A 13,073-nucleotide genomic window follows, 5' to 3' on the forward strand; every position below is an offset into this window, starting at 1 on the left:
AATTAATTGAATGTGAGTACTTCCTGCAATAATGAAATAGGCAAAAGCAATAATGTTGGTAGCATTTAGGGGCATTGATGGAAGGATATGGTTCTATACAGAGACTTTGTTTCTAGGGAAAGCAAAGACAGTCATTAATAAATCAGAACCACTTCAGCCATCAAATTGCCACGTTAAAGGCAAATTAACCTGTATGAGGCATCATTCCAGGGGCTCACTTTTGATAAAACAATGAAGTGACATCATCTCTAGAATGTGACATTATAATTTAGGAAGTCAGGGAAAATTTGGTAGATTTTTAAAAAGGCAATAAAATAAGAAGATTTGTTGTAATTTTTAGCTTCCAAATATTCACTTAACAGAAATTACTCACTGCCTGAGCATGCAAGATGGATGAGGCTTCATTAAAGCAAGCTAAAGGAAAAAGTTAAGCTTCCTTTTGGAGGGATAAATCAATGTTACTCATCCTTATAAGCTAGACACTTAATTCTGTGAACCTGACAGATACTTAGAACATAAAGTTGACTCCAGGGGGTCCAGTGCAGTGAGTGCTTGTGAGCCTGATGAGTTACAAGGCTAGTGTTCAATTTCCTGCAGATTCTTCTGAGCAACAGGTAAACCCATCAGTTGTGATTGGTGGTTCTGGCATATGGAAACACAATTTCCATTTAAGTATTGCCTTTTGAAAGGAAAGTCTGTATATTAAAGAATAAAATCACATCAGTTAAAACAGGATAATGGAATGCAAAATTTGTTTTAGTTGCCTACAATTAAAAATGTTGCTATCCAATAGTAGTCATAAAACAAAGTCTATTAAAAATTATGAATTGAATGCCTGTGAAATTGTTTTGGAATGCAGACATGGAACAAAGCTAAGGAGAAAAAATATTTAACAATATTCTTAATATTGCTTGTCAATTACCGTAATTGCTTTATTTAAAAACATTTTATTTAGCTGTCTCTATTTTACTATGTGCAAGGTAGTTGTCATAGATACATAGATAGTAGACATTCCCAGTGTTCTTTATTCCTCTGTATGGACCCATATTTCCATCTGCCAACATTTTCTTCCTGTTTGAAAGACTTCCTATGACATTTATTGCAATGCAAGTCTACTGGTGATGAATTCGTTTAGCTTTTGTATGTTTTAAAAAAGTCTTCAATACCCCTTCATTTCTAAAAGATATTTTTGCTGGGTATAGAATTGTAAGTTAACAGTATTTTTCTTTGAGTATTTTCAAGATGTTGCTTCATTGTTTTGTGGCCCACGTTGTTTCTGATGAAAAGTGTGCTGTTGTTCTTAATCCTTATTCTTTTATATAAATATATATATATATATATATATATATATATATAAAATTATATAAAATTATTATTTTTATTTGGATGGTTTTAATATTTTCTTCCTGGTTTTAAGCAATTTGGTGGTGTTTTTTGTTTGTGCTTGAGATTGAACTTCTTGAACATGTAGGTTTATGCTTTTTTCATCATATTTGGACTTTCTGCCATATTTCTTTCAATAGTTTTCAGCAACTGCCCCCTTTCTTTGGAGATGCCAGTTAACATGTATATTAGGCCATTTAAAGTAGTTCCCCAAATCACTAAGTCCTGTTCATAATTTCTCAGTATATTTTCTTCTTGTGTTTCATTGTGGACAGCGTATATTGCTTACTCTCCAAGATTACTTTTCCTTCTGCAGTATCTATATTAATCTCATTCAGTGAACCTTTTTCTTATTTCATAATTTCCATCTCTAGAAATTTGATTTGAGTGATGTTTATATAGTCCGTATCTCATGTTTAGTCTTTAACTTTTTCGAGCATTTGAAATATAGTTATAATAATAACTTTTAATTTTCTTATCTGTGTTTTGTGTAATTTTAGGGTTTGGTTTATCTGGTTTTATTATCTGTGCAATTTCAGGGTTTTGTTTCATTGTTTTATTTTTGTTCTTCATTATGAGCAGTATTTTCTGCTTTCTTTGCATACCTAGTAATTTTGAGTCATTGTGAGTTTTATCTCAATTGACTACCAGTTACCATGAGTTTTATTTTGCTGGGTATTTTTGTGTTTCTATATATCAGCCTTCTCCAACCTTTTTGGCACCAGGGACTGACTTCATGGAAGACAGTTTTACTACAGATGGGGATTGGGGAGTGATTTCATATGATTCAAGTGCATTACATTTACTGTGTACTTTATTTCTATTATTACATAATCACCGTAATGTAGGATTAGTAGAAACCCTGAGCTTGTTTTCATGCAACTAGACAATCCCATATAGTGGTGATGGGAGACAGTGACAGATCATCAGGCATTAGTTCTCACAAGGAGCATGCAACCCAGACCCTCACATACTCAGTTCACAATAGGGTTCATGCTTCTATGAGAATCTAATGCTTTCACTTTTCTGAGAGGAGGCAGAGCTCAGGTGGTAATGCAAGCAATGGGGAAAAACTATAAATACAGATGAAGCTTTGCTTGCTTGCCACTACTCACTTCCTGCTGTGCGGCCCAGTTCCTAACAGGTCATAAACGGATACTGGTCTGTGGCCTGAGGTTGAAGATCCTGGCAATAGATAGTATTCTTGAGCTTTATTTTGTTATACAGTTAAATTATTGGAAATATTTTGATCTTTCAAAGGCTTATTTTTTTAAGCTTTTTTTTTTTTTTAAGGTGAGATCATAGCAGCATTAAATCTTGGGCTTATTTTTTCCATTATTGAGACAATACCCATCCCATAACTCTTCTTGGTGTCTATGAATTATGAGGTATTTCCTGCTAACTGTTAAGAACAAGAACTATTCCTGCCTTATGCAAGCTTCAGGGATTATTCCTTGTAATGCAGAGTTTCTCAACCTTAGAACTATCGACATTTAAGGGCTAGATAATTGTTTCTGGGGGCGAGGGAACTGTCTTGTATATGATCAGATGTTTAGGAGCATCCCTGGCCTCAATACAGTAGATGGCAGTAACATCCTTTAAATTGTGACAATCAAAAAATGTCTCCAGATATTGCCAGTGACTCCAAGGGAGTACAATTGCCCTCAGTTAAGAACCACTGCTCTAATCGTTTCTGGTAGGTTTCTTATATGATGCCATGGCTAAGGCTAAGGACTTTGCTCAGAACTCAAGGAAGACCTCCTTTAGATCTCCCAAATTCTGTATCTGCTACCCTTTCCTCTTCTATAGTCTTCCCTGGGAACTTTAGTTACTTTACCTCCCTGGATTCTCAACTCTGTTTTCTCAAATTAAGGAGACTGCTGAGTTTGCCTGTGTTTCTTTTTCCCCATCACAGCCTGGAAACTCTAGGCTGTAATGCTGGGGCAATCATAGGCTCACATTATTTCCTGTCTCTCAGTGATCTCTGTCCTTTGTTGCTTGATGTCCAGCATCTTTGAAAACTATTGTTTTATTATCCTTTATTTTTATTTACTTTTAGTTTTTAGATTTTTTCAGGTGGGTTCCTGTTAACCTCATCTTGGTCCTCATCTTATTCTTGAAAGATACTTTTATTGGATGCACAATTCTGGACTGGCTTTTATTTTTTCTAAGCACTTTGAAAGTATTTGAAATGTATTCTGGTGTCTAATGCTGTAATCAGCTGTCAATCAATTTCCTTCTTTCCTTTCTGATGATCTGTCTTTTTTGCTCTGAGTACTTTTAAGATCTTCTCTTTGCCTTTGCCATTTTGCAGTTCTATGACGTATTAAGCATAGGTTTCTTTTTATTTTTCCTTGTTCCTAAAGGGTATATTGGGCTTTCTGAACTTTTAGAGTCTTTCTCTCATCAGTTATCAAAACTTTGCAGCCATTATCCTCTCAGGTATTTTATCATCTTGATTTTGTTTATTTTTTCCCCTTTGAAACTATTGCAGCATACAAAAAGCATGAACCACAAAGGAAAAAGAAATTAATTACGCTCATTAAAATTAGGATCCTTTATTGAACAAAAATCACCAAGAAGGAGAGTGAAAGGACAAGCTACCAAAAGGGAGGATGTATTTGTAGTACATATAACTGACAGAGACTTGGGTCCATTATATTATAAAGAGTTCTTATAAATTAATGAGAAAAAGACAGATGCAGTAGAAAAACATGCAAATATCTTGAGGAGGCAGCTCACAAAGAGACACACATGCCCAATAAACACTAAAGCGTTTCAGTCTCATTCATTATAAGGCAAATGAACATTTCAACCACAGAATATACTATACACTCAGAATGGCCAAATTTAAACTAATAATGTAAAATATTTAGGATCATGTTAGACAGCTAGAAATCACATATGTTGTTGGTGGAAGTGTAATTGAAAAACACTACTAACATTGAGTGTACTACTATATAACCCATGACCCAGACATTCTACTCTTAAAATGCTTAACAAACATCATATATATATGAGAATCAAAGATATGAAATGTTTATGGCAGCATTATTATACTAGCTAAGAACTGAAAACAACCCAGATTCCCCTCAAAGGCATAATGGGTAAAGAAACTGTAAGATATTTATATGTTGGAAAACTATATAACAATGAAAAATGAATTACTTCTAACATCAGTAACAGCGTGGGTTAATTCCGCTAACTTAATATTAGGGAAAAAAGAATACACACTTGTAATTGTAATTCTATGATTTTCAAATAGAGGCAAAGATTGACACGTCGAGGGGTATAGAAAGCATGGTGACTAGGAAGGATCATAAGAGGGGCCACTGGAGTCTGGTTAATGTTGTATTTCTTGTTTGGGGGATGTTTATAGGGGCATATTCATTTTTGAAATTTTATACTATACACTATACATTTACGATTTGTACTTTTCGTATATATGTTATACTCAATTCAAAAGTTTGATTAAAAACAGATACTATTTGCCATTTTAGAGCTTCTGTTTCAGTAGACAGCAGATATGATATAAACATAAAATGCACATATGACTATAAATGATGGACATGTATAAAGGCAAAAAACAAGGTGCTATGGGATCGAGTCACCAGGGGATTTTCTTTTCTAGGATGTTTTGGCCAGACCTCTATGAGAAAGAGTTATTCAAGTTGAATGAGTAAGAGGCAATGTAAGATAAAGTTGGAGCAGTATGCAGGACTTTTAGGACATTCTGGAGAGTTTGGCCTTCAGCCCAAGATTGATGAGCAACTTTAGAAGGGCTATTAAGGGGCCGGGCGTGGTGGCTCAAGCCTGTAATCCCAGCACTTTGGGAGGCCGAGGTGGGTGGATCACGAGGTCAAGAGATCGAGACCATCCTGGTCAACATGGTGAAACCCCGTCTCTACTAAAAGTACAAAAAATTAGCTGGGCATGGTGGCGCGTGCCTGTAGTCCCAGCTACTCAGGAGGCTGAGGCAGGAGAATTGCCTGAATCCAGGAGGCGGAGGTTGCGGTAGGCCGAGATTGTGCCATTGCACTCCAGCCTGGGTAACAAGAGCGAAACTCCGTCTCAAAAAAAAAAAAAAAAAAAAAAGAAGGGCTATTAAGGGGCTAGTTATGTTTTAAAAATAATCACTATCACTACACTGTGAATTGTTGACTTGAAAATGTGCCTGAGTTGAATGCCACTGGACAGGCAAAAAATTATGCATCCATGATCTAGACCAGGGACTTGCTAGCTTTTTTTTTTTTTTTTATTTTTTAAGACAGTCTCACTCTGTCACCCAGGCTGGAGTGCAGTGGTGCAATCTCGGCTCATTACAACCTCCACCTCCTGGGTCCAAGCAATTCTCCCACCTTAGCCACCCAAGTAGTTGGGACTATAGGCATGTGCCACCATGCCCGGCTAATTTTTTGTATTTTTAGTAGCGATAGGGTTTCACTGTGTTAGCCAGGATGGTCTCAATCTCCTGACCTTGTGATTTGTCCACCTCGGCCTCCCAAAGTGCTGGGATTACGCCTGCCAACTTTTTATGTAAAAAGTGGATATTCCACCTACCAAACTTTGCCCTTGTAGCAGGACAGCAGCCATAGACAATGTATAAATGAATGAGCATGGCTGCGTTCCAGTAAAACCTGATTTACAAAGTAGATGTTGTAGTTTACCAATCTCTGATCTAGAGTAAAGAAAAGAAAATTTTTAGATATATAGCAGATTTAATAGGATATGGACCAGGTACAGTGGTTCATGCCTGTAATCCCAGTGCTTTGGGAGGCTGAGTGGGAGGATTGCTTGAGGCCATGAGTTTGAGACCAGCATAGTGAGACCCCATTCATACAGAAAATTAAAAAAATTAGCTGGACTTTAGGGCATGCATTTGTAATCCTGGCTACTCAGGAGGCTGGGGAAGTAGGATTGCTTGAACCCAGGAGTTTGAGGTTGCAGTGAGCTATGATACCACCACTGAACTGCAGCCTGCACAACAGAGCAAGACTTTGTGTCTAAAAAACAGTTTTTAAAAAATGGTATATGTATTGGATGTTGAAAATATCAGTAAGAGGAGACGATTCAAGGATGATTTCTATGCTTTTGGCTTGAGTAATTTATGAATAGTGTTGCTTATTAGGGGTCAAGTTCATTGAAAGTCCAAAACCCATTCATCTAAAATAGTGAATAGTGACATGTCAAAGTTCCAGTGTTCCCCTCATTTTTGGTCTAGAATTACTTTTATTCTTTTATACACATAGTAGTCAGCAATTACACAAACAATTAAAGTGAGGGGGAAAAAAAGAATCCATCGTAGTGATCATTGTTATGTTTTCTGCTAATAGGAGAAAAAATAGTAGAAAAGAAAAAAATGTAGAATATTCTCAGACTCTCATTGACAATGCATCTTTAGCCCTCATGTTCTTTCTTCCTCCAAAGATAACACCCCCTGCAGTCTTGCTCCAAATTGCTACCCCTATAAGGATAAACCAGAGAATGTACAGGTTAGAGGAGATTATATGTTGAATCTTTACATAGATTAGTGACACTGGGAACAGAGGTGGCTGCTAAGTAAAGCTACCATCTGCTCTATGTGCAAGTACTGTTTCCCATTCAATTTGTAAGAGGCACTTGTTACAAAAAAAAGTGGTAATTGCCTTATTACCACTACTATGTCAAAACTGTAATGCTGTTTTGATTTTCTTTATAGTTTGATGTGTTTAAAATTTTATATATTTATACACACGTATATATTTAAATAAACCTTTGAATGTTACAGGCTTTGCTCTCTGTACATGATACTGTGGCTCAGAAGAATTATGATCCTGTGTTGCCTCCTATGCCTGAAGACATTGATGATGAGGAAGACTCAGTAAAAATAATCCGACTGGTCAAAAATAGAGAACCACTGGTGAGTTCTGATGCTCAGATATGAGTCGGTGTCATGATAAAGCCAAATCTGATGGTGCATACCATGTATAACTCTTTAAAATATGCTTCCTCTGTGTTCTCAAACTATAAAAGAAATGGAACATTGATGTCTAAAGAGCATGCTTTTGAAAAACAAAAATGAAGCCAAATAAAATAATAGGCATTTATTGGCTACATTTAAATAGCAATGATTTTTTTTTTTTTTTTTTTTTTTTTGAGACAGGCAATTCTCCTGCCTCAGCCTCCTGAGTAGCTGGGATTACAGGCACGTGCCACCATGCCCAGCTAATTTTTTGTATTTTTAGTAGAGACGGGGTTTCACCATGTTGACCAGGATGGTCTCGATCTCTTGACCTCGTGATCCACCTGCCTCGGCCTCCCAAAGTGCTGGGATTAGAGGCGTAAGCCACCGCGCCCGGCCGATTTTTAAATATTGGAATATGAAATCAAATGAATAGAATTACTTGTCTTGAAATTTTTCTTATTCAAATATATAATTAGTGTATTATCTTTGCAATTATTGTTAAGGTAAAGTAAGATTATTGTGTGAACAAATTTAAAGTTCAAAAAATAAACTACCTAGAAAAATAGAAAATACTTTCAACAGATTTGTTATTTAACATCAGTTAAATGACATTTGTTAGTTTGGGGAGATTACTGGAGAAGCCACAAGACTGTCAAAGCAAAATGAAAAACACTCAGAGAGAAGATTAAGAGTCAAAGATATCTTTAGGAGAATGAGTCCCAGTCATGAGAATCAGAAGTAGGCAAAGTGTGGGAAGCTAAGCTGAAACAAAATTCTAACAAGTGGATGCTCAGGAAATGCTTGGCAAGTGATTCATGAAGAAAGGCTGTAACATTTGGCAACTAAGGTGTAGGTTACCAGTGTTATCTAAAAATGCAATTTTGTTTATTGGGATCCATAATGTGATGTCATGAATACTGAGCTTGCTTTGGATGACCTAAGTGGGAATTGGGATTCTGTCACTTTGTGCTGTATCCTACAGAGAAAACCCCTGACCATCTCAGCCTCAGGTTCCTTATCAGAAAATCAGGAAATATACCTCTTTGCAAGTATTTTTGAATATCAGCTAAGACATGACATGTTTGGAATGCTTTATGAATTCTGAAGCAATATGCAAGCATTATGTAAATATTAGAATAGTAAAGATAAAAGCTAGATTGCATCTGATCAAGGAGAGAATGGTTACCTCGGAGAACAGGCTGTGAACACAGGTCGTGTAGGTATTAGATAATGGATAGGAAAAAGGGTGATCACTTGAGGGACAAGATCCCTTGAAAAAAGTGTCTTAGATGTTCTTGGTGCAAGTTTTTTGGTAAATCACACTTTAAAAACACTTATTTCAAAGGCTCAGCCTGAAATTCACTGTGCCACCTACTTGAGGAGACCTGGCAATACTGGCAATTAATAGGAGATAAATTAGATAATTTTTTTTTTTGAGATGGAGTCTTGCTCTGTTGCCCAGGCTGGAGTGCAGTGGTGTGATCTTGGCTCATTGCAACCTCTGCCTCCTGGGTTCAAGCAATTCTATAGATCAATTTTTTTGGTGTACGGAAATTATGATAACTCAGTAAGCAGTCCCTTTTATAAAACATTTTACAGAAATAATAATTAACAAAAATCTAACCAGAATTTATTTTTTCAATCTAACTTGAAATTTTCCATGCTCAATTTTTAAACCAAAATCACACAGAATAAATTCAAAATAATTATGTAGGAAAATATGTCAGTTTTATCACATTAGATCCAATTTTAATTTATTTTACATTTGCAGACTATGGCATAGGATTGATGACTTACAGTATCACATGTAATGTGCTCTATGTTTTTGAGATTTGATAATATTTTCATGCAAATATGTTGCACTGGGAATACATCAAGCAATTGTGGTAAGAGAGGTTTGGAATGCAATGTGGAAATAGAAGTCTTTAAGAATGAAGGGTTCAAAATGAAGATTGATTCAAGCGGTAGTACTATGTAGAAAGTGGGAGATTGTTCTTCAGGTCTGTAGTTTACCCTCCAAGCAAAGTAGAGTCAGGGGATACAAGAACACTCTATTAGGGCACTTATCTCTGTCTATAATGAGACCCTTACACATCAGATTGCTTTGCTTTATCTACACATTCCAGAAGTGATTTTATCCTGCCTATGGCTTTAAAAAGCTTCTATGTGCCGGAGACTCCCAAGATTATTTATTTCTCTTCCAGTTCTTTCTTCTAATCCTTAAATTCATATATCCATCTGTCTATTCATTATCTCCATTTGGAGGTCTAATAGACATCTCAATTTTCATATATCTGAAAATAAACTGCTGATCTTTGTCCCCAAATCGGTTCTAGCCTTGTCTTAACCCCTTTTAGTTGATGGCAATTCCATCCTTCCAGCTGCTCAGCCAAAAGACATTGAGCCTGTCTTTAATCCCTCCCTTTCTTTTGCATTCCAGAGACAATCCATTGGGAAATCCTTTTTGACTCTACCAATAATATATCCAGATTCCTTTTCATCACCTCTACTCCTGCCAGTCAGATCTGTGCCACCATCATAATTCCCTTGAATTATTGTGCAGAGTGAGCATCCCAAATCTGAAGATCTGAAATCCAAAATGTGCCAAAATGTGAAACATTTTGAGTGCAGACACAAGCCCCAAGGGTATGGTCATTGGAGCTTTTTGGATTTCATATTCTTGGATTTGGGATGTTCAACCGATAAGAATGCAAATGTGCCCAAATCTGAAAAAATATGGAATCTGAAACATCTAAGCATTTCAGATAAGGAATTCCTAACATGCGTTAACCTCTCATTAATTTCATTGCTGTAGTACTTACCATCCTTCAACTCTTAACACAGTAGGTGGAGTGGTCCCTCTAGATTTTGTCCCTCCTGCTGTTCACAACCTTGCATGTTTCCTCTCTTTCATTCAGAGTAAAGCCCAGCATCCTCACAGTGACTCGTAAAGCACAGAAAGCACATAGCTGACTTCCTTCTACCTTTGACCTCTTCTCTTCTTGCTGCCCCTCTTCTACTGGGCTCCAACCACACTGGCTGCCTTGCTCTCCCTTGAGCATTTCATTCACGGCCCCCTTGGCACCTTGCATTGGCTGTGTCTTCTGTTCCTTCCCATTGGCTAACTTTTTCGCCTTTGTCCAGTCTATGTTCACTCAGATGTCATGTTCCCAGTGAGTCCTGTGTCTTCTCATTGTCTTTCCTCCACCTGCCCTGGCATCCTGGTCTTCTATTTCCTGCCCTACATCCCCTCACACCCCTACAGTATTTACCACCTGATATGGTTTGGCTCTGTGTCCCCGCCCAAACATCATCTTATAGCTCCCATAATAACCGTGTGTTGTGGGAGGGACCTAGTGGGAGATAACTGAATCATGGGGACAGGTCTTTCCTATGCTGTTCTCGTGATAGTGAATAAGTCTCACAAGATCTGATGGTTTCAAAAATGGGAGTTTCCCTGCGCAAATTTTATATTTACCTGCTGCCTTCCATGTAAGATGTAACTTGCTCCTCCTTGCCTTCCACCATGATTGTGAGGCCTCCCCAGCCACATGGAACTGTAAGTCCATTAAACCTCTTTCTTTTGTAAATTGCCCAGTCTTGGGTATGTCTTTATCAGCAGTGTGAAAACAGGCTAATCTACCACTGTAAAATGTATGCAATTATTCCCTCTCTTGTTTATGATCTTGTCTCCCCCATTAGGATGAGAAAACAGACATTTTTTCCTCAGCTTATTGTAAGCCCTCATTGAATACAGAAGAAACCCAAGGGGTGAGCATTAAGCACAACAAACAAAATAGCCCTATACTGAAAAACATCAAAATCCACAGTGGACAGAGATTGGTTCCACTTAACTAATTCTGTATTACAAACCACTCTTGTATGTTGTATCTAAAACAATATTATTTTGGGGGTTGATGAGCTCAGCTGGGAAGTTCTCACTTGGAGTTGCTCATGCATACAGTCAGATGGTGGTGGCCGGAGTCAACTGAGGGCTCTTTCATTTACACAGCTGTTACCTGGGCTTGGAGCTGGAAGGTTGGGGGCTGGCCAAGTATCTCTTTCTCTAAGTGACATCTTCACTTGGCTAGCTTGGGCTTCCTCATGGCATAGCCGTGGTCATGATTTTTACATGGCAGTGAGATGTTTCCAGAGGAGTGAATGGCAGCTACAGATCTTCTTATAGCCTTTGAAGCCTCAAAACCATTTTTAACACTTAATGTGGGAATATGACATGCAATTTCCCACAAAAGTAATGAACTCATGGATAGAATGAACTTAGGAATGCAAGGTTATGGGAAGATAGAGGTTAAGCCATACTGGATGATGATTAAGATGAATGTCCAGTGTCGCTGGTCAGATTGCCATAAACAAGTCCTGGATTTTCCATATACTAGTTGTCTGATCTTAGACAAATTATGGTCCTTTGATATTCAATTTCTCATCCAGAAACTATGGATAAGTAGAGTTAGATTACTAGGCTTTTCTGCCATTGGTCATATTTGGTGGGAAAATTTGAGACATATTATTAAGGAAAATGAAAGTTGATCTAATCAAACTAATTAATTATATTGAGAATATTACATTTCCAGTAGTTTTAGCAACAAGTTAGAAATTGAAGTAAAAGCAGAAAGTACCAATAATTGGTGAGTCTAAGGTTTATGACCATGGAGAGATGTTCATTCAAGCCTTTGGCTTTGAATGCGTGCATAGGTGATGGAAAATGCTGCAAAATGCCTGTCATTTAATTCTTTGATTTTTTTACTATTATTAGCTATGTATTTGATAGTTTCATATAAAGATACTTATTGCAGATGGACTATTACTTTGTTTACATATCTGTTCTTTAATGATGATATAAATGTGTTTACTGACAAACTTGAGAAAAATTCCACTTCTTTGGGATGAATTCTGCCACCACTGAAAAGCATACCTTTTTAGCAGTGTTATGCAATGTTGGATGGCTTTGCAAAACCAATGCCAGACTCTTAAAAGGAAAGTCATGGAAAGGCTTTCAAAGTAACCACTTGTGCCTGTCGTTCTTACAAAGCAGCAGTTAATTTGCTTCTGAGTATCTGTAAGTGGAGAATTTTTGGCTTCTTTTTGAGATTGTTTCCTAATCTTATGCCAGTACTTAGTTCTGTTTGTACTAGGTACAATCCTAGTTCACTAAAACCATGGAGTAAGAGCTCTTTCTTCTAATCATTTGTCTTAGACTTAGGCAACAAATATGACTAATTTCTGGGTTTTAACTTTTTTCTTTTTCTTTACAATTATCACCATTTTATTTTTTTTTTTGAGATGGAATCTTACTCTGTCACCCAGGCAAGAGTGCAATGGCATGATCTCAGTTCACAGCAACCTTTGCCTCCCAGTTCAAGGGATTCTGCTGTCTCAGCCTCCCTAGTAGCTGGGATTGCAGGCATCTGCCACCATGCCTGGCTAATTCGTATTTTTAGTAGAGACAGGGTTTCACAATGTTGACAAGGCTGGTCTCAAACTCCTGATTTCAGGTGATCTGCCTGTCTCAGTTTCCCAAAGTGCTGAGGTTACAAGCTTGAGCCACTGTGCCTGGCCTGTTTTTTTTTTTTTTTTTTTTTTTTAAACTTTGGTAACTGAGTGTGATAGAAGGATCACTGAACTGACTGAAAGTCAAATGACCTGGGTTTTAGTTTTCTAACATATAGAATCTTTTGTCTATTAGTATAATTATCACTATTCCACTTTCTTGATGGGATACTCTAAG

At 37.1% G+C, this 13,073-nt stretch overlaps 1 protein-coding gene across 4 annotated transcripts in view; it reads left to right on the forward strand.

Moving 5' to 3' along the window:
* MPP7 (membrane palmitoylated protein 7) overlaps positions 1 to 13,073 on the forward strand; it is a 245,382-nt gene that overhangs the window by 166,725 nt on the left and 65,584 nt on the right. For all 4 annotated transcript variants that reach the window (XM_032243784.1, XM_032243788.1, XM_032243785.1 and 1 more), the window contains one exon: positions 7,151 to 7,282. In XM_032243784.1, the coding sequence (XP_032099675.1) occupies positions 7,151 to 7,282 (132 nt within the window). The remainder of the gene's footprint in view (positions 1 to 7,150; positions 7,283 to 13,073) is intronic.

This window comes from Sapajus apella, unplaced genomic scaffold (assembly GCF_009761245.1).
Source record: "Sapajus apella isolate SASKATOON/1434 unplaced genomic scaffold, GSC_monkey_1.0 scaffold53, whole genome shotgun sequence".
NCBI lineage: Eukaryota > Metazoa > Chordata > Mammalia > Primates > Cebidae > Sapajus > Sapajus apella.